This window comes from Crotalus tigris, unplaced genomic scaffold (genome assembly GCF_016545835.1).
Source record: "Crotalus tigris isolate CLP2741 ecotype Arizona unplaced genomic scaffold, ASM1654583v1 scf7180000024362.2655971311:6658466, whole genome shotgun sequence".
NCBI classification, from domain to species: Eukaryota; Metazoa; Chordata; class Lepidosauria; order Squamata; family Viperidae; genus Crotalus; species Crotalus tigris.
This window is the reverse complement of record NW_024100530.1, coordinates 2,675,183-2,696,393: the sequence shown is the minus strand read 5'-3', so window position 1 is coordinate 2,696,393 and position 21,211 is coordinate 2,675,183. Positions and strand designations below refer to the sequence as shown.

General features: G+C 44.0%; 3 protein-coding genes across 6 annotated transcripts in view; 2 read left to right on the top strand and 1 right to left on the bottom strand.

The window, feature by feature from the left end:
* The window catches only part of GFOD2 (glucose-fructose oxidoreductase domain containing 2), a 31,052-nt gene extending 22,888 nt beyond the window's left edge, over nucleotides 1–8,164 (top strand). For 2 of the 4 annotated variants that reach the window (XM_039327451.1, XM_039327450.1), the window contains exons 2-4: nucleotides 50–166; nucleotides 3,133–3,480; nucleotides 5,751–8,164. In XM_039327451.1, the coding sequence (XP_039183385.1) occupies nucleotides 3,222–3,480; nucleotides 5,751–6,649 (1,158 nt within the window). In that variant the 5' untranslated portion in view covers nucleotides 50–166; nucleotides 3,133–3,221 and the 3' untranslated portion in view covers nucleotides 6,650–8,164. Of the gene's footprint in view, nucleotides 1–49; nucleotides 167–1,377; nucleotides 1,551–3,132; nucleotides 3,481–5,750 lie in introns of those variants that run through there. The other 2 variants (XM_039327449.1, XM_039327448.1) reach the window with 2 other exon arrangements.
* On the bottom strand, nucleotides 7,711–11,703 carry CUNH16orf86 (chromosome unknown C16orf86 homolog). Its single transcript, XM_039327455.1, has 4 exons — nucleotides 11,511–11,703; nucleotides 10,443–10,623; nucleotides 9,067–9,228; nucleotides 7,711–8,826 (listed from the first exon to the last, which is right to left on the bottom strand). The coding sequence occupies exons 1-4, from the start codon at nucleotides 11,523–11,525 to the stop codon at nucleotides 8,642–8,644; spliced, it is 543 nt and encodes a 180-aa protein (XP_039183389.1). The 5' UTR covers nucleotides 11,526–11,703; the 3' UTR covers nucleotides 7,711–8,641.
* Nucleotides 11,704–14,472: 2,769 nt separating this feature from the next.
* ENKD1 (enkurin domain containing 1) lies at nucleotides 14,473–19,502 on the top strand. Its single transcript, XM_039327452.1, is given in 7 exon segments — nucleotides 14,473–14,633; nucleotides 14,960–15,184; nucleotides 15,715–15,887; nucleotides 16,865–17,023; nucleotides 17,418–17,587; nucleotides 18,210–18,346; nucleotides 18,898–19,502. Coding segments are annotated over 7 exon segments (1,110 nt in total). The 5' UTR covers nucleotides 14,473–14,548; the 3' UTR covers nucleotides 19,059–19,502.
* Nucleotides 19,503–21,211: the final 1,709 nt, after the last annotated feature.

Genomic DNA, 21,211 nt, shown 5'->3' with positions numbered 1-21,211 from the left:
CTCTTTCCTGTTTCATCTCCCTTTTGATATTGTCTTCTTTGTTCTTCAGTTTTTTTGTATGCAACTCTAAATTCTACTCTGGAGAAAAACTGAAACTGATATTTTCTTCTCCGGGAACTGAAGGAGTTGGCCTGGGAGCATCAGAATCTGCTGGCGTTGCAATTAGGTAAGTTTATTATTCATTAATTTATGTAGCCATCCATTTCACATATGTGACTCTGAAAGACATGCAAAAGTCAATAACACAAAACAATACAACACACTCACAAAAAGAAGAAATAACAAAATCATTTTGTTAGATGCTAGGTCTCAACCTATGACCGAGAGGTCCTGACCTTTGACCCAGGGGGCATCTTTGATTCTGGGATCCCAATCTTAATGTGGTCATTAAGAATCACTTGATGGCACATACTTAATCTGTACATTGTGCTGTGCTCCATATATGCAGAGCCTAAGAACAGCCCTTTGCAGAGCTAAAAGACTTACTGCTAATTTGCTTGGAAAGGTATTAATCAACAGGAATTATCCAGCTTCCACAAGTTAGCAGAGAAAAATGAGCTAAAAGCAGAGTAGCAATTGGGTTCATGCGCTGTGTTAAGCCATGGCTTATTTTAACCAATATGTATTATATAAAACTCAATGGCCTGGATCAAAGCAAAGTGGTCAGCATCCAACATGTCCGCTTCCCTTTTGATTCACTTGAATCTGTGTTGGATATCCATTGCTCTTTGACCGTGTCATCACTGCAGTCCTGTTGCTTTTTTCCCCCCTTCTCTTCAGTATATTTTGCACCGTACCTTTTTCAAAAGCCCTGCTATGCAAACCCTTATTCAAAGGAATAAACAAAAGCGAGTTAAAGAAATTAAGGATAGCTTATTGATGTACTTATTTATTTGTTAAATGTATTTGCCACCCATGGGAGAGGGCTACTCTGGGCAACACGGAGCAATAAAACGGGAAAAATAATAAAAAAAACCTAAACATAACAGCAAAGCAATAAGAAGAGACTGGACAGCCATTTGTCCAAAATGGTATAGGGTTTCCTGCCTGAGCAGGGGGTTGGACTAGATGACCTCCGAGGTCCCTTCCAACTTATTATTATTAAAACAATAAAGAAGGAAAGCACAATAATACAAATCAAAAGAAGGGCAGCTTATGGTGCATAACACCGCTCCGCTTTTGCAGCAGGCGTCCCCAGGTGCTTAAACTCGCGCTAATTTGACTCCATCCCAGCGCTGGAGCAAAAGCCCTTGAAGAGAAACAGACGGCGGCGCCTTTAAGAGAAACAGAGAGGGAGGGGGGAGGGAGCAGAAGCAGCTCGCGCCGGTCTTTGTTCCGCCCCGCCCCGAGCATTAGCGCACGCGCAAAGCGCTCCGCCCTCGCGGAGGGAGGAGGAGGTGGCCGGCCGGGCGCGCCGCCGCCGCCGCCGCCGGTGTCGGGAGCGAGCCAGCGCGAAGCCCGGCGAGGCGCCGCGGCCCTCCTTCGCTTCTTCTCGGTCGCCGGCCGAATCGCACGTGAGAAGGGGAGGAAGGAGCGCCGACAGACACGAGGTGGGCGTGGGGAAAGGGAGAGGGGTGGGGAGGGGGGGAGGGCTCACTTGGCAGGTGGCCGTGTGAATGCGTGTGCACGTATTGGTGGGTGTATACGTGTAACGTCTGTGCCCCATCTCCCTCTGTATCTCCTTATGCCTTGAGTAGGGACCGTGCGTCTACAGATGTCGCTGTCTAGACTTTTGGGCCAAACGTGTCTTGGTCCCTACGTGGGTAGATGTGCATTTGTATACCCAGGAGATTCAGTACAGACGTATTTAGGGGCTGATGCTGTGATTTACAGGTGTGGGATCTAAAGAAGGACCTGCCTCTGAGCCACGGCTTTTGTGCCGCCTTGGTGAGCTTCCTAGGTCAAAGCTACGCATGGGCTTCTTAGGGTGCCTTAACGCAAAGCACCCCCTGAGTGCCAGGGGTCCTAAAGACACACACACACACCCCGTTTGCAGGGATTGCTGTCCAAGGCATCTTTGAATGAGCCAAATCCTGTTTTAAAACAGGGCTGTAAGGCTTTATGCCAGTCTGAAATGTTGATAATAAAGATCTTGAGTCGTTCCAGTCTGAAGTCTGATTGGAGTTTGCTTTGGTCGTAGATATTTAATCGATGGAGCAAGTGGTCTTCTCTTTGTTACCTTCTTGGCCACTGTCTCTCTAGGTTGGATCATGGAGTAGTAGGACAGTGGCTTCACTCTTATTTGAGAGAACAGAGCTTTTACAAAGCAGCGTGTTTTGTGGAAGGGGTCAGTTCAGAGCCCTGTGGCCATTGTTAGCCAATGTTAATCCTTCCACATTCCCCATTTTGTTGGTATCTACAGGAAGCTGTGCTGGGTAAAAGCCTTTGGCAGGTTGGCCTGAGATATCATTAATGCAGGGCTGAGACACAGCTCCACCTTTGTTTGTTCTCTGTGGGTCCAAAAAGAGAGGGTGAGAATCTGAAAGGGAACAGATCTATACTAGCAGGATTATCTGCCTCTGTGCTAATTTCATTCACACAATATCCAATGCATATGTGAATTCGTTAAAGGAAATGCTGGCAGTGCATACAGGTAGCCCTTGACTTATATCAGTTCATTTAGTGACCTTTTGATGTTACAACAGCACTGAAAAAGTGACCCATGACCATTGTTCACAGTTATGAACGTTGCAGCATCCAGATGGTCACATGATTTACATTTGATGCTTGACAACTATTCACATTTATGACAGTTGCACTGTCCTGGACTCATGTGATCCCCTTTTCTGACCTTCGAACAAGCTAAGTAAATGGAGAAACCAAGTTCACTTAACAGTGTTACTAATTTAAGAACAGCAGTGATTCACTTAACAATGCAGCGAGAAAGTTATAAAATGGGGCAAAAGTCACTTAAGAAACTTTTCACTTAGCAACATAAATTTGGGCTCGGTTGTGGTTTGAGGACTATCTGTATTGCACGTGGGCAGGATTCATATTTAAAAGTATATAGAAAGGCAGTCAAATTGAGAAGCTTCATCAAAATTGGATGTTGACCCTTTATGTTAAATAGAAAACTAGCAAATAAAACTTTGCGAATGATCCATTTTCTTCCCTCCCCCCCCCCTCTTGTAGACACGATGGATGAAAAAAGATGCTGAAGAGATCAGATACTCTTTGGGAGCTTTGCCCTGGGGGACTGAAGTGCGAAAGGAACACAAAAAATGAAAATGCTTCCCGGTGTCGGGGTATTTGGGACTGGGAGCTCAGCCCGTGTGCTGGTTCCTTTGCTGAGAGCAGAAGGCTTCTCCATTGAGGCTCTTTGGGGCAAAACGGAAGAGGAAGCCAAACAACTAGCTGAGGAAATGAACATTTCCTTCTACACGAGTCGAACAGATGATGTTTTGCTGCACCAGGATGTCGATCTGGTTTGCATCAACATTCCCCCACCGCTCACGCGACAAATTGCTGTGAAGGCTCTAGGTATGGTGTTTTTCCCATAGCCAGTTTTGGGCATTGTATAAGATTCAGCTTTCTCTTGGGTGGACGCCAGCTGGAAGATGGTCACAGTTGTTGAGTAATTAATAGCAGAAAATTGAACATTTCAGCCTGGAACAAATTGTGTCAGAGAACTGGGAATTCTCTTGTTAAAAACCCTCATGCTTGGGTGAATTTTCAGTTGGTAAAGTAAAGGCCCGATGTTTGTTTCTAGCCACAAACGTGGAAGATTATTGTTACTCCAAAAAGATCAGATCGCATGAATCTCCCATGGGGGGGGGGGGAAATGATTACACCACCTCAGGCCCTTGCAGATAGATCGATTATGGGGAACACAGAGAAAAAAATTAATACATAGAACATTTCCTGCAGAGGCTCAGATTCTTACATATGAGCTTGTAAATTATTAGGCTCTAGGGCAGGCATGTCAAACTCGTGACATCACGCAACGTGTCACGACTTTTTCCCCATTGTCGACAATGGGATGGGCGCGGTTTCAGTATGATGCATCCGGCCCGCGGGCCAGCAGTTTGACATGCCTGCTCTAGGGCAATTGCTTGTGCCCAGATACGTTTCATTTCTGGATTGCCTTTTAGTGGGGGTTTTGTTGTTGTTGTTTTTTGCTTTTATGGGTTCAATTTTCTGATAAACATGTTTGCTTTTCCTAGGGTGGATTTATTAAACCAAAATGTATTGGGAGTAGAGAGGTTTTTGTTCCCATTTTTGACAGCCAGCCAGTGTTAATACTATCCTACTTCGTTTAAACCCGAACTACAGGTAGTCCTTGTTTAGCAGCCCACAACTGGGACCGGCAACTAGATCAGGGTGTCAAACTGCCGGCCCGCAGGCCAGATGCGTCACACCAAAACCACGCCTACCCCATTGTCGGCAATGGGAAAAAAGTCGCGATACGTCACGACTTGTCATGTGACGTCGCGGGTTTGACACCCGTGAACTAGATCATTAAGCAAAGGGTGGCTAAGTGAAACTGACTGTGCTTTCAATCTTACTACAGCTTTCCTCTGCTTTACAGACCTGCAAAAGTTGTAAATGTAAGGCTTGGTCACAAAATTACTTTTTCATCCTCATAGCTATAAACAAATGCTATACAAGGTAGTCACTAAAATAGGACTGCCTGTATTTCTGTATGGATTTATTTTGATGAGGATTGATACAAGGCGAAACTTTTCTAAGTTTCAGTAACAATATTGTTGCATGGTCTTTTCCTTGTCAACATAGCAAAAAAATAGTTATGTTGACTGTTGAAGGAGTATTCAGGATGCTTGCTTCCTACATTTATACAAAAGTTATATATTTCAGGAGCAATATAAGCTGTTTTAATTCTTGGCTTGAGTCGGCTTTTGCTGACTTCCTAGTGCAATTCTCTGAATGCAGGCTTGTACTCCTACTCAAGATGAATTCAGCATTCCATCCTTGCTGTGTCTGGCAATATTTTCTGCCCAATGCCTGGGAGAACAGCCAGGTCTTCAAAGTCTTTCAGACTGTCTCTGGGTTGCCTAAATAGTGCAATTCGATAGCTGTTTCTCGGGGTATTTTTCAGCAACCTCATCCCTGCAAATTGCGAACATTATTCTGGCGGTTGGCCTATCCAGCACTATAATCAGGAAGGTTACTTAATAATTTATATTCTTCTTAAATAAAACTGAAGTAATGTCCCAGACCTTCAGAACAAAAATGCTTTTTTTTTTTTTTTTTTTACAGAAGGGACATCTTCTGTGTAGGACTGAATTAACTTTACATGTTCTGAGAAGTTCTAAAGGATAAAATTATAAATCTGCATGTTTCTGTAGCTGGGCTGAGCACTGGGAATCTACAAAGACTACAACAACATCTTAACCCTTAAATGATAGAATGAACTAACTTCAGATATCCTGAAAAATTCTTCATGGCCACATTTCTTGCTATCAATCTAACTCACTGCTATAGCATGTATTATAAAAACAAGCAGACAAGTTCATTTTTCATGGATGAATTGCTAAAAATAACCAACCTTGCTTCCTGTTGAATCGGCACAACCAGTTTAGGAGCCTCTTAAGTACTAAAAAGATGTTAGGAGGAATAGAGAAAAAAATATAAATGAAATGTGTATTGTCATGTGTAAAAGTAAAATAAAAACGAAGTTGGCTAGTTGCAACCGCTCCGTTTTTGAAGCCTTTGTTTTTCTCCTCCTTTGGGGTGTGGAGCAAAAAGATTCCTGTTGACCTCTGAATTAAAGTGCTGCCCTTTGTCTACAGGAATTGGAAAGAATGTAATCTGCGAGAAAGCTGCTACCTCTCTCGATGCTTTCAAGATGGTCACGGCTGCCAGGTATTACCCCAAACTCATGAGCCTCGTGGGCAACGCTCTGCGCTTCCTGCCAGCTTTTGTCAGGATGAAACAGTTAATCGACGAACACTATGTCGGCAACATCCTGGTCTGTGACGTGCGTGTGTATTGGGGAAGCCTCCTTAGCCAGAAGTACAACTGGATTTGCGATGAGCTGATGGGCGGGGGCGGCCTGCACACGATGGGGACGTACATCATAGACCTGCTCACCCATCTCACAAGCCAAAAGGCTGAGAAGGTCCACGGGCTGCTGAAAACTTTTGTCAAGCAGAACTCGGCCATCAGCGGCATCCGCCACGTCACCAGCGACGACTTCTGTTTCTTCCAGATGCTGATGGCGGGAGGCATCTGCAGCACGGTGACTCTGAACTTCAACATGCCTGGGTCCTTTGTTCACGAGGTCATGATTGTCGGGTCAGCTGGCCGTCTTATTGCTCGTGGGATGGACTTATACGGCCAGAAGAACACAGCTCCCCAGGAAGAGCTGTTACTGAAGGACACCCTGAAGATCCACGCAGAGCTTTCCGAAAAAGAATTCAAAGACATCCCTCTCCCGTACCTCAAAGGGATGGTCTACCTGGTGCAAGCGCTCCGTCTTTCCTTCCAGGATCAGGAAGACCAGCGGACCTGGGATCCCAAGCCGGTGGCAATGGCAGCTTCCTTTGAAGATGGTCTCTATATGCAAAGCGTCGTGGATGCTATTAAAAGATCCAGCAGGTCTGGGGAATGGGAAACGGTGGAGGAGATGATCGAAGAGCCTGATGCCAACCAGAACCTCTGTGAGGCGCTTCAGAGAAATAACTTATAATGCAGGTATTCCTGCAAAAGAGGAACAATTGGAAACGGAAGTGGGTGGGTAGGTGGGTGGAATGGAAGCAGGAAAAAAGAGGAAGGGTGTGTGTGTGTGTGTGTGTGTGTGTGTGTGTGTGTGTAAAGGGGGAGCCTTTGGTTTTTAATCTGGGAGAATTTTAAATGTTGCAGGCGTACGTGTCTTTGGTTACTTAAGTTTAATAACTTGTGTATTGTTAGGAAAACTTGAATTGCCAGTTGCACTCAGCAGGTAAGAGCACTGTCCCCCAAAACAAGACTTTTGAGGAGGCAAACCTCTTCTGTGCCCGGCTCTTGTATTAATGCAAGTGGAACATAATTGGCATGTAGTGGTAGAGAGCGAGGCTGATCGTTGTTTTTAAAATAGGAATCTGAAGTTATTTTTTTACAGCCTCTTTGAGGGGGAAAGGGCTTCCGCAAAGGAATACAGTGAGGCACATCTGGTCCTTAAGAGGATCAGAAGGGACAGATGCAGGGATCTCTTTGTAGATAACACAAGACTTTGCTACAATTCAGGGATAAACTGGTAAAGATCATGTTCATTACTTGGGTGTTTTGAACTCTTACGTGAAGCCCATCATGTAAGCCCCACTGAAAGACTGAAGCATGGATCTGAGACAGTTGCATTGAATGAGTTAGATGCTAATTGGTTAGAAGATGCTCCAGATTCCTTCCACCATTCCTCAGTCTGTGTCTTGGAAGTAGAAATGGAAAAAGATGATTGGAGCCCAAAGCAAAAGCAAGTGAAATGGGGGTATATATATATGAGGATGGGGGTGGAGACAGAGAGGATTTGGAATTAAATTCCTATATTCCTTCCCTTAAAAAAAGAATGCGCGCACACACACACACACACACACACAAATCTTGCTTTTTGCATGAACAGGTTGAATTTGGAAGTGACTATCTAATTTGCACCATCTTCTTCAGTGTGTTTGCTTTGTTTTATTTGCCAGAGCACCAGATGGAATGCAGTTGCTGTTTGTGCGTATCGGCGCACTTGTTAATAGGAGGGTTGTACAAGACTCTGCTTTTTCTTTCCAATATTCTTTTCTGTCTTTTTCCATGCTAGCCAATCTCACCGATGTTGATTACTTGGCAGTGCAAAAACCATGTCCCATGCCCAGCTTTGATGGTGAGAAATTTTTGGCTGTTTAATGAAGCGAACAATAAAAGAGAGGGAAGCTGACTTGAAAATATACCCCAGTTACTCTTGACTGTAATCTAACCTGGTAGGGCTTGGCATTTGTTGGAGACAATCCAAGATAAACAGCAGCTTAGTGAATTGAAGCAAATTCTGGTCAACTTTGCCTTTCTCCCGTTTTAATCCTGCAAGATCCGTGGAGGAGATTTTATTGCCAGAACTCAAAAGAAAAACAACCAACTTTTAACTTTTTAATGAAACATTTGTTTACTTGAATGTTATTTTATTTTTCTTACGTTGTTTTCCTACTGGGTTTTAATCCTGTAAGTTAAGATAAAGCATTAACAAGCACGCCTCAGTTGTGTTCTTTTAAATGATAGTCTACAATGGAAACTAAGAACAGATAAAAACCATGTACCAGATCAGCTGCTCTGCTCCCTAAGGGGAAAAAAATCTTAATTGTTTTCTTCTCTTTTGTGACTTTGAAGCTATTTTTAGGTACCACAGCTATATCTTATGCTTCGGATTTCAGTTCTTGATTTACAGTGGGAGCAACAAGGTCTGGGGTTTGAGAGGAACGGACGGTATTTCTCTTGTCTTTTCTAACATTCAGTTGGGCACTGGTATTTAGATAGCAGCAATTCCACTCCTATTTAGACTGTTCCCATTTTTCTCTCTATTTTACCGCAAGAAACAAGACAAAATGCTTATACTTTGACACCCGCTTGTAATGAACAAAAAATGAATTACACTCTTGACCGGATTCAAGGAGCATCTCTGAAAAAAAGCACTGTTGATCTCTTGAGCTTGGCCTCCTATCAGATACGATTATCTGTTCTGGGGTGACAATGGTGGGACTAAATGAGCTGCACAGACGCTGAGCATCTTATCAATGTCCACTTGAGTAGACTTATCTACCTCTGTTTTCACTACGGAAGGGGCACTTGGTAGACCCCTTGGTTCCTTGCCTTCTGCCCCAGAGAACCGGAGATCAGAATGCAGTAATTTCTGTCCTAGATAGATGAGAAAAAAGGCAAAGTGGCTTTTTGAGTTCCACGTCATAGAAACTTAAAAATGCATCGTAACTTCAGACTTTCAAACAAAGGAGGACGTAGACTTCGCATCGCAACAAGAATAGGTTTTAGCCAATCTCTCACAGCGCCAAATTATGCCCAACCTATTTTTCAATTCCAGCCCATGTTGGTCTTGGAAAAGAAGCTGGGCCCCACCCTCCTTTGTTTCCAGGTTGTTACCTATTGATGGAGGTAGTCTCAGTTCTACGGTGCCTGCCTTGTTTCCTTGGGTAGAAGGCGCCTCCATTTGGGGCAGGTCATATTCCTTGTCCAATGGTCTGTTCATCTCTGGGTTGTCATAGTTAATGTATTGATATAAAGGACGCAAACGCTGGGACTTTTCTAGAAGTAATGAGACAATGTGAATGCTGGCGAGCAGGTAACCTCTGAAGTATAAGGGTCTATTAGTGAAGACAGCTACAATACTCCTTAAACACGACAAATGCGACCCAGGTTTGGTGTAGTGGTGAAGGCATCAGGCTAGAAACGGTGAGATTGTGAGATGATTGACAGACGAGAGAGAGAGAGATGACAGATAGATCAATCCTTTCTTTAAAGTGGAAACTGAAGTAAGTACAGTTCCCTGAATCCTTATCTAACCTATATAGGTACATACCTTGCAAACCATAACTTGCAAAAGAGTCTGCTTACAACTTCTAACGAAAAATTCATCCGTCCATCCATCCATCCATCCTGTATGGCACTCCATTTCCTTAGACTTTGAGTGCATAAGGAACAAGAACTTTGGAACTGGAATTCCCATTCTCCCATGGGAGAAGGTGTTTGATAAAAATGTTCTTGGTTGTCCAAACAAGCACTGTAACACTATCTTTTTGACGTCTGCTTATTCATTTCTTGAAAGAATATCACATACATTGTGGTATGCTGGTTATGGAGCTGATTGCACTGTGTAAGTAACATTTGTTACTATTGAAGACCAACTAGAAAAACACTATATCTATCTGTCTGTCTATATCTATCTATCTATCTATTAACTATCTTAACTATGTCTCTATTATATATCATCTATATCCTCTTTCCATATGTCTGTCTATCTATCTATCTATCTATCTATCTATCTATCTATCTATCTATCTATCTATCTATTATCTGCCTATCTCTATTATTAATCTATGTATATCTCTTTCCAGAATGAAAGAAAAAAAAGATGTATCTGTACCTCATAGAAATAGAGTTAATTGATTTTGGAGAGGGACTTCCATATTTACAAATGACCAAGGAAATAACATTCTTATTAACTATTTTGATCAGTAGTTATTTAACATTTATTGATTTAATCTCATTTATGTTTATTTTTCTGTGCTGGTCTTTCTGCAGAGGGACTCCTGGCAGAGCAACAATTAGTCAACTGCTAACACGTCTCAATTAAGAGTTATGCATCCTTTAAACTAAAAGAATGCTATCTCCTCATTTTCAGACTCTTGAAATGCAGTGCGTCAGAAAGTGATAACAGTGAAATACCGAATATCCCGGATATTGCCAATCCCCCCCCCCCGCCCCGATTCACGCTCGGACGGCTCTTCTATCCACTCAACTCTCTGCAGTTGCAGATTCTGGAGGCAAAGAACTTCCCGGGGTGGCGGGAGGGACTGGGGTAATCTCTTGAGTCGACTTTCTTTTCTTAGCTTTCTTGGGCTGCTTCAGCACAAGGGATGTTTCAGCTTTGGCCCCTTCAGCTTCCTCTGCCCTGGGAGACAGCTTCTTGAAGTCTGCATGCTGAAAAGTGAGCACCTCAGAATCAGTTCTGTGGGGCACAAAGAAGACAGGACAGGAGCAAGAGGGAAAGCCCGGTCCGGTCCCTCTCCCTTAACCCCTCTCCCATCTTGGCAACTCACATAAACCCAACAAACTACTGAGTAGTCCTCGACTTACGACCGGTTGAGTAGTCCTCAACTTTCGACCGGTTGGGGGTCGTGGCATTAAAAAGATCCACTGATCTAGATCTTTTCTTCTCTGCATCTCCAGAAATGCCTGCTACGTCCTCCATTAGCCTCTTGGAGTGGTGATTAAACGACTTTACATTTAGCTACAGAAAACGTGGCTGCCCTTCCCTCTTTCGAAACACCACTGTAATTGTGCAAGATCAATAAGCATGGAAGGACATTGAGCACTGGATGAATAATGAATAAGTGGGATGTTTTCAGTGGACCTTTTTCTTATTTACCTAAATCCCCGCTCAATTCTTCCGAAGAAGGCATTGATGCTAGGAAAGGTAAAAGGAAGAGGAAGATAAACAGAGGATAAACAGCAGACAGGGGAATGGATTCAGTTACGGTACAAATCTCTACAGTTTTGGAAGGCCAGAAAGACCTAGTTGGGGGCAAATCTTCATGGAGGAAATTTAGGTAGTCACTAATACAGTTAGTCAACAACAACTACAAACTGAGGGCACATAATCAATATTCTAGCAAACTAACGAGCACCAAAATGAAGAGGATAGATAGATAGATAGATAGATAGATAGATAGATAGATAGATAGATAGATAGATAGATAGATAGATAGATGAGAGTGAAAGGAAAGGAAAGGAAAAGAAAGAAAGAGAAAGAAAGAAAGAAAGAAAACAAACGCTGGCTGAGATATAGGGAAAGAAACACAGCATACCTGGAAAGGCTCCATTTGGAACCGTTCTAAGCCAGTACGGTGCAGAAAAAGAAAAACTACAATTCCCAGCAGCCTCCGGGAAGCGCTGTTGCTAAGAGACCGGAGGCGGGGAGTCCAACTGTCGGCAGCCGGATTTTTCTCGGCATCGCTGCGCAGGAAGCGCCGCGCGGGGCTGCTGGAGAGGACGGGCTGTCAATGTGAGTGGGGGGCTTGATGGGGACGCGGGTGGGAGTGGGAGGGCACCTGGAGGAGCTTCTCCGGGAAGAGGGGGGCTGTTGCTGGCATGCACCCAAAGTAGGGGGCGGTTCGCGTCCATGGGGGGGAAATCGGGGTCCTTCGGGCTGGTGGGAACTGGAAGCGTCATTCCTGGGCTTGGAAGGGGGGAGGGTGGCTATTGAGGGAGAGGGTTCAGTGGCTCGTGACACGTGGATTTTGCATTTTCCCCCGGAGCTGGCTTTGCAATTTCTTATTCACAACAACCCTGGGAGGTAGGACGGCAAGTGGGACTGGTCCCAGGACCCCCAGCGACCTGAATCCGGGTTTAAAGACTGAGCTCTGCATTGCAGTGCTTGTACAGGTACCCAGAGTTGTTGAGAGTTGAGTGGTAGACAAATTTAATCATGATTATTGTGGTTACGCTTGTTGTATTGTGCCGTGTGTTCAGTATTCCCCAGGTCAGGGGTAGGCAATTTGGCCCTCTCTGCTAATTCCATCCGCTTTTGTAACCCTTCGTCCATGGTGGGAATTGAGGCATCTTTCCACCTTTGCGCACAGAGTAGCCTCGCTGCCGCCATCATATATAAAATCAGAGTTTCAAATTTTTTTCCCAGTTCTCTTTCCATTAGGCCCAGAAGGAAAGTTTCTGGTTTAATCTTTTATGTTCACTTTAAGAATTTTCTCCATTAATATACGAATCCTACTCCAATGTTTATTTGCAAGGTCAGAACTCCTGTTACAACCATCTTCCTGCTCAATCTTTAGGGGAGTTTTCTTACACCAGCGTAAAGTTTGTCTTCCCAGGTTGCAACTACCTGCCCTTGGCTAGCCTTCCAACATCCATTAAAAAAGGGGCTCTTTCCTTCCTCTTTAGATACTTGCAGTCCCGTGATTTCAAGCCAAACAGCCTTCCAATTGTATGTTTGTACAGTATTTGGCTCTTAACAGCCGTTTACCCTCTAAGCTGACAGAATAAACATCTCTATGCTGGGCCTGGAAGGAGGCCAAGAATTAATCCTTCTCCTCCTCCTCCTTCTTTTCCTCTTGGTGAGGGAAAAGCATTTGGCTGCTAATGCTGAGACAGGCCCGATAGTGTGCCAGCCAGCTATTGTCTTTATGCAAAATCAGGGATCATCCGTTGTATTTTGCTTCTTCTACAGGAAGGCATGCACAGAAGATGTTTAAAATTTGCTTTTAGGATGTTTCAAGGGAAGTTCAGAGACAGCTGTGGTTTTGCTCACTGCCTTTATGTCTGCCTACCTGCACAGGCAGCTTTCTGCTATCTGCAGGTATTGAATAATAATAATAATAATAATAATAATAATAATAATAATAATAATAATAATAATAATAATAAAGTTGGAAGGGACCTTGGGGGTCATCTAGTCCAACCCCCTTCTCAGTCAGGAAACCCTATACCATTTCGGACAAATGGCTGTCCAGTCTCTTCTTAAAAACTTCCAGTGTTGGAGCATTCACCGCTTCTGGAGGCAGGTTGTTCCACTGGTTTAATTATTCTAACTGTCAAACAATTTCTCCTTAGTTCTAGGTTGCTTCTCTCCTGGATTAGTTTCCATCTGTTGCTTCTTGTCTTTGCCTTTGGGTGCTTTGGAGAATAGCTTGACTCCCTCTTCTTTGGGGCAGCCCCTGAGATATTGGGATACTGCTATCATGTCCCCCCTCGTCCTTCTCTTCGTTAAACTAGACAGACCCAATTCCAGCAGCCTTTCCTTATATGCTTTAGCCTCCAGTCCTGCTCAGTGGAGACAGATTAACGAGGTTTGGACGTCCAAGCTTGCTTTATACTTGAAAAAGAGGCTCACAAGAGGTCATTGACAGGGATAGTTTTAGGAATCTCCTAGCTTTAAGGAATGGTGCCTGGGTAGTTATCAGGGCTAGAGCCTGTGAATGTTGGATTGAGCTGTATCTGGAGGACCACAGGTGTCCCTAGCAAAAGGCCTCTCTCTAATCAATGGGGTCTCCAGCTATTCAGAACATTAGGGGCCAAACCCAGCAGACTCAACGTCAGCAAAATATTGTGATCCCAACAGGTTAACAACAACAATAATATATAGGTAATCCTGACCTTACGACCACAATGGAGCCCAGAATTTCTGTTGCTAAGTGTGAGACATTTGTTAAGTGAGTTTTGCCCCATTTTACAACTTTTCTGGCCACATTTGTGAAGTGAATCATTGCAGTTGTTTGAATTAGTAACTCGGTGATTAAGTGAATCTGACTTCCTCATTGACATCGCTTATCAGAAAGTTGCAAAAGGGGATCCCATGACCCCCCCCCAGGACGCTGCAATCGTCATAAATGTGAGTCAGTTGTCAAGCATCCGAATGTAAATCAGGTGACCCTGGGGATGCTGCCATGGTCATAAGTGTGAAAAACGGTCCTAAGTCACTTTTTTCATTGCTGTTTGTAACTTTGAACGGTGGCTAAGTGAACTGTTGTGAGTTGAGGACTTGCCTGTGACCAGTGGTCTTCTAAAGCAACTGTAATTCCGACAAACTTTCTGATAAGTAATTCTGTCTATCTGCCGGAGTTGCTATTCTGGACATGATTGAGACCCATAATGTATGATGAATACAACAGAAGGGAAGAGAAATACATCTAATTTGTGCCGGACATTTTCAGTGGTTGATGATTGCATTTTTTTTCTTTTAAACTTCTTCCTTCCAACTCCTTTCCTTCCAGATAGCCCCTCACACTTTATCCATGGTTCCATAGCAAACTCGGTTCTTGTTTGCAACAGGTCCCCCCCCCAAAGATGAGATTTTGCCATTCCTGGTCAGAATCTATGAAGCAAGGTTGAGATGTCGGAAGGTCCCTCCAGGATCACAGGTCCCATTCCTCCAGATCCTACCCTATGTCCGGATTATTACAGGCGCCCACTGTCAGGTCAGTATCTGCTGGTGTCTGTTCACCAGCCTGGACAATAAACATGTCCTCCATCTGCATCCTACACCCACGACGAAAGGGAGAGAGATCTCCAATGGTTTCTCCAAAAGGATAACTTTCAAATTGCTGAACTTCCCTAAAACCCAATCTGGGTAAACATCTGCATGGCCATCTTTACCGTGCAATTGATTTCTCTTTCCTGCTCCCTGCTTCTGCCTCGCTGTCCTTGAGGATCTGGAGAGTTTTCTGCAGCCAAAGCTCCACTGGTTCTGCTCCTAAGCGACAGACCCTTTCCTGATTTTTTTTTTCCCTTTTTCTATCTTTAGCACGAGGAAGGCTAGAAGGGAACGCTCTGAAATTGGATTTGCTTCCTGGCCCCATCCCCCCAGAGTTCAGCCTCTACCCTGGGTGCTACAGTGCTCGCTGTCCGCAGCCTCCTCCACGAATTAAGCCCAACGCCAGGGACATCTTGGAGAAGGGGCAAAACGGCACCGTAGGAGTTCTCCTGAAGCTAGATGAGCTCTCCTTCTTTGAGGAACTGAGGCCCAAACGTAAGTGGAGCAGCTGGCTGTGGGTAGCCAAATCCCACAGATGTTGGTAGAGTTTTGTCTAGCTCAGTGGTTCTCAGCCTGTGGGTCGGGACCCCATTTGGGATCGAACGATCATTTCACGGGGGTCGCCAAACAACGCAGTCCGCCATTTTTTCCCCCCTTTTCCTTAGCTGTGCTACTCCCTTTTATTCTGTTGGCTTTTGAAAGCCAATAGAATAGACTCTCTTGAATAGAGTCTAATTCTATTGGTTTTCCAAAGCCAATAGGAATTGTCCAGGCTGTCTCTGCCCTGCTGAGCCCGCCAAAAGTCCCAGTCTGCAAACGGTGCTGCACCAGTTGAGTAGTCCTCGACTTACGACTGGTTGAGTAGTCCTCGATTACGACCGGTTGGGGGGTCGCGGCATTAAAAAGGTTGAGAACCACTGGTCTAGCTCCTTAGGCCTGTTCTACCTTCTGCTCCGTGGGGCAGTTTCGGCCAGGGTGTTTTCAGTGGACCTCCCAAGAAGCCTTCTTTTTCCTTTCGGGTGCAGGCAGGGATCACAAAGACCACGAGAAGGAGAATCTGAGGCGAATGAGAGAGATCCAGAGGAAGTGCCGAGAGAAAGAACAAGCCCGGCAGCTGAGTCAACCCAAGCCCGTGAAAGCCCTGTGGAAGTCCCAGAAGTATGAAAACGTGGAATCCAAAGTCAAAGCAAAATTGCAGGTATTATTACTTACTTCCCTTAATTAATGCAGTAGAGCAGGGGGTCTTCAAATGTGGCCCTTTTATGACTTGAGGGATTCTGGGAGTTGAAGTCCACAAGTCACAAAAGGGCCATGTTTGAAGACCTCTGCAGTAGAGAAACAGTCTAGCATATCAGTTAAAGTAGTGTTTCTGCACCAAAGCAAGCATTCCAGATATGGGCCCTTTAACTCCCAGAATTCTTGGCAAGAGAATTGGTTGCTTGGGTTAAGAATTTTGCAACTGTAGGGTCTTTGGTGCTCTCTGAACTTGGGTGTTTCCTTGCAGACGTTTCATTATCCAACTAGGTAACAGCATCAGTGCTAGAAGAAAGTGGGATTTGCTCTCAATTTGTATTCTAGGCAGTGGTTTGGTAGTTCCTTGGTTAGGTTTGCTGTTAGCTTGTTTGCCTAACTTGGTAGTTCCTCGATTATAGTATTGTTTACCCCTTGATGCTTGATCTAGTATTAATCTGGAACTTTTTCTGATCATGCAGTGCTCCCCCCCTCCCCTCTTTTTAAAACACATATATATTATATTGTATCCATGGGAGTAAAATACAAAACAGAAACAGAAAAAAAAACCTATGCCCAACTGTAACAACAACAACAACAAAAAGAATATGTACAAATAAGGAATAGAAGAGAAAGAAAATGACTCAAACATTAAACATAGAAAAAAAAATCTATCCTGGCTGGATACTAAAAATAAAACAAAAAACAAAAAAAACCCCAGATAAATTCTCCTTGCTTTATGAAATGGGTCCGCAGATAGTTTTTTTCTTTCTTTCACTTTTATATATATTAAATGTAGGGTCGATTCAATTATTGGATAGAGATCTGCTCATCTGAGATATTTGTTTATATAATATATTTTTCTGGTTAGATAAGGATATGCAGTACTTTTTTCCCCCCATCTTTTTTTCAAGTAGCTGTTCCTTCTCTTTGTGGGTTTCACAGGAGAGTCCCAGCCCCCCACATCCCGACGCTCAAAACTACTTGAGAGCATAGTCTCGCTGTGGCACAGGAATCCGTCCACGTCGGTCGCCCTCTCCGAACCCTTTCCGGTCGGGTGAAATGGATACAGGAGCTGCCCCAGCTCAGAACGGGAATGGCAAGGTGTGTGTGTGTGTGTGTATTAATAATAATAATAATAAAGTTGGAAGGGATCTTGACATCTAGTCAAACTCCCTGCTAATGCAGGAAACCCTATACCAGGGGTAGGCAACCTTGGCTCTTTTATGACTCTCGGACTTCAACTCCCAGAATTCCTGAGCCAGCATGGCCCAGCTTGGAAACCTCTCCCTTTCCCCTCAGCGTGGCTGGCTCAGGAATTCTGGGAGTTGAAGTCTGCGAGTCGTAAAAGAGCCACGGTTCCCTACCCCTGCCCTATACCATTTCAGACAAACGGCTGTCCAGTCTCTTCTTAAAAACTTCCAGTGTTGGAACATTCATAACTTCTGGAGACATGTTGTTCCACTGAAGATATGTATATATATATATTCCATTCCAGGTCCCAGAGAATAGCAGTAACGTGGATTTTGTCAGTCACAATGCCCAAAATGCGAAACGTGCCTCGTTACAACGCTCACGCTCCCTGCAGTCAATCAACAAAGTCCTGGAGCAGAAGCAAAAAGATCTGGAAGAGTACAACACGAAGCAGAAAGGCCACGTGCCGCGCTAGTAAGCTCTCTGGGCTGCCTGAGGTGATATGGGCTCCAGGCCAACCTGTCTAGAGAGAGTGGCAGGTAGGGAACGGCTGTGCTGTCCGTTGGCAGAGGGCAAGCAGTTGCCTTCAGAAGCCGCTCGTCTCCGGTACTTCAGTGGCTCAGAGCTTGTCAAATTCAGCTTTGGAACCATAAGGTCTGGAAACATGTATTGACAAACAAAGGAAGGTGAGATTGGTTTTACAGTCTACTTTGCTGTCAGTGCTAGGAACTAAAATCTGTACTTTTGGATCCAGTTTCAAAAAGGTGCTTCAGAACAGACCAAGCGTTTTCCTGTAGCTATCGCCTCCTCTGAGTTCCATTGCTATAAGGCTGGGTTGGTGACCATGCCAAAAAGAGAAAGCATTTTGCCTCTTGATTTATTTTTTTTGTAAGAAACCAGACCTGGAAAAGGCCTGCCTGCCTTCCTTCCTTCCCTTCCCTTTCCTTTCCTTTCCTTTTCCCTTTCCTTTCCTTTCCTTTCCTTTCCTTTCCTTTCCTTTCCTTTCCTTCCTTCCTTCCTTCCTTCCTCCCTCCCGTCTGTCCTGTCCTGTCTCCACTTTGCCATTCTTTTGAGTTCCTCTTTCTGCTCTATGTAGCCTGATTGAGCGGAAGGACCACTGGCGCAAAGAAGCTGAGGAACGCCTGCGTAACACACCTGATCCTGACACCCCACCTGGGCACGCCATGATGCCGGAGAACCAGCGCCTGGAAACCCTCAAGAATCTCAAAGAGAGTAAGAAGGGTGGAGGTGAAACCCTCTCAAACTGCTTCTTATAGACTTCATACACACACACACACACACACAAAATCAGGATAAGGAAAGAGCTAAGGGTTATGCTAAGGTTAGGCTCAGGTTTCAGGTGTTCCATTTTCCTCTTTCTTGCCCTATTGAGTTTTTAATCTCTTGGAATTTAAATAGAGGGTGGGTTTACCCTAAGGTTTAAGGAGCATGTTCGCAGCAAACCAGATTTTTCAGAATCCTGATGTTATCTGATAAGCACATGCAACCCAGGGATGGGCATCGCGCATTGTGCTGAGCCGTGATTCATGTAATCGTGGCTCGTTGACTACCCCGTATCACTAGTTGTATATAGTATAACAGAGCAAACCATAAAACCTGGCTCACAAATCCAAACGGCTGAGTTCACACAACCAAGTACACTAAAACCAAATAAACCACATTATGGCTTGGGGTGACACGTTTATGGGTCCACTGGAGTCACTGAAGAAGGCAGGCTGTTAGAATTGCCCACTGATGGTGCTCCTTTCCCTCCCCATCTGTAGCCCAAGAGAAACTCTTGAAGGAGCTCCTGTTGCTTCCGGTGAGAATCGATACTTTGAGTGTTCAAACCCGTCGAGTTTCTTTAGAGAAGAAGCTGTCACAGATTGAAGAGGCTCTCAAGATCTTCTCCAGACCCAAAGTCTTCATCAAGTTGGACTCCTAAGCACAGAGGCCACCTTGTCTTTGGCCTCTCCAGCCTTTTGCACTCAAGTCGCAGGTGACTTTGTTTCCTCACACAGTAGTTCCCGCAATGTAGGTTTTGTCTTGTTGTGTTGTCCATTCTCGCTGCAAGTCCTGTTTCTTTTCAGCACAAGGAAGCAAATCTGTGTTTCTTGGTCAGGCACGGGAAACCCTGCAGGTAGTAACAGTCTGGACCTGGGATGATGAAAGCTGGGATCCAAGAACTTTTGGTGGGCCGAGAAAGAGCCGTTTCCCAAATAAACCTTCTTAAGAATGTTTTATTTTTCAGGCAAAAGAGGAAAGATCGTTTTCTTAAAAGAGGAAAAAGTACACATTCTCAGCAGCTTTGCAAGCTTGGAGGAGCATGTGCATTTTTAACTTAGATGATTGTACAGTTTAAAACAAATAAAGCACATTTTGTAAGCAAGCTCGTGAGTTGGAAGTTGTGAGGGCCTTCCTAATATTCTAAAGGATTCTTCAATGTTAATAGCATCGGTCTTTTTTGTTTGTTTGTTTGTTTTTTAAAGCATCAACCAATTCCCTTGAATCTGAATAATGGTCCTGCAAATCTCCATTAGGGTGATTTTTCTAAGCTTTCCAAAGAAAAAAACCTTCATGTGCAACTTGAAGGAGAACTGGTGGAAGGAAGTTGCAGGATTCCTCAACCTCTGTCAGATTTAATTTCTGAGCTTTGTTGACCTGGTCTGTGCTGCCATCTGCTGATGGACCCCATAAATGTTAGAAGAAGGTTCACTGCAAATCGAGGACCTTAAAACAAGCCAAGTGTTTACTCTGAGGTTAGTGCCCTTGGCAAGTCTGGCACCAATTAAGCTAACTGTTACTCATCGCAGTGGGGAATGCTGCAATAGTTGTGTGAGGATCCACTGTAAGTTACTTTTTTTAGTGCCCTGACTTTGGTCGCAAGTTGAGAACTATTTTTAAGAAATGCTGTCGTATTCCATCTAGATCTCTTTGCCATTCTCAGCAAAGCCCCTACCTGTATATTGCTAAGACAGAAGAGTCATCAAAACAGCACAGAGTCCCTGTCTCTACAGATCAAAGAGGTGCAACTTGCAGCCCCAAACCAAAAGCCTGGGACACAACCCCCACCGTCTTTGCAGACACCGCCACTGAGTTGTGATGGACTTGGGCCCAGCAGCAGAATAAGAGAACTTCAGTCTTCCAAGGGGGCAGTCAGAACAATTTAAGATTTCAGGCGATTGAATTTTTTTTTCTTGGGCAGCTGAAAACCAATGGTCAGTAAGCTTGGCACTAAATGAGGCATTTATATGGAATGCTATTTTGCAAACATTCATTACTGTTATATCCCGGCTGCTAAATAGTTTTTTTCTGGAGCGCTGCTCAATTGATGCTGGGGATAATTGATAGTTTGGATGGATGATAGATAGATAGATAGATAGATAGATAGATAGATAGATAGATAGATAGATAGATAGATAGATAGATGGGATTGACAGATAGATAGGATTGACAGATAGATAGATAGATAGATAGATAGATAGATAGATAGATAGATAGATAGATAGATAGATAGATAGATAGGATTGACAGATAGATAGATAGATGATAGATAGATAGATAGATAGATAGATAGATAGATAGATAGATAGATAGATAGATAGATAGATAGATAGATAGATATTATAGATAGATAGATAGATAGATAGACAGACAGACAGACAGACAGACAGACAGACAGACAGACAGACAGACAGACAACAAACAGATATAGACACACTTCAGTTAGGTCTGAATGACTCAAAAGACCAGGTATCTAAAACTTACAGGTTGCGTCTCTTTGCTGGTTGAGCTTTAAAGTGAACAAGAATAATCTGGGTCTTTGTAATTTAAAAAGTAAATGAAGTTTCCACCTGTCATTCGAAGGCTGTTAGCCTGGCTGTAGGAGAGAAGCAGCCCTGACTTGCTGCAATCAATAGTTTTGGCTTAAAAGAATCAGTTATGTCTCTCCTTCAGGTTTTTTTTTTCTCCCCTTTCGTTCTCTTTTGTTTAGCTGAAGAAGATTTAAGTTAAGTGTGTAGCCCCCATTCCCTAATCACTAACGAAAAGACAGTAGAGGGATGTTTAGCAGGATACGGTGACTTTAACCTCCCAAAG

What these genes read in the sequence shown, in the direction of transcription:
- CUNH16orf86 (XM_039327455.1), bottom strand. An exon ending in AGAATCTGCAACTGCAGAGA is followed by an intron (nt 9,229 to 10,442) that starts GTTGAGTGGATA and finishes CATTACTTCTAG; the next exon opens with AAAAGTCCCAGCGTTTGCGT. An exon ending in GAGACTACCTCCATCAATAG is followed by an intron (nt 8,827 to 9,066) that starts GTAACAACCTGG and finishes TCATCTATCTAG; the next exon opens with GACAGAAATTACTGCATTCT.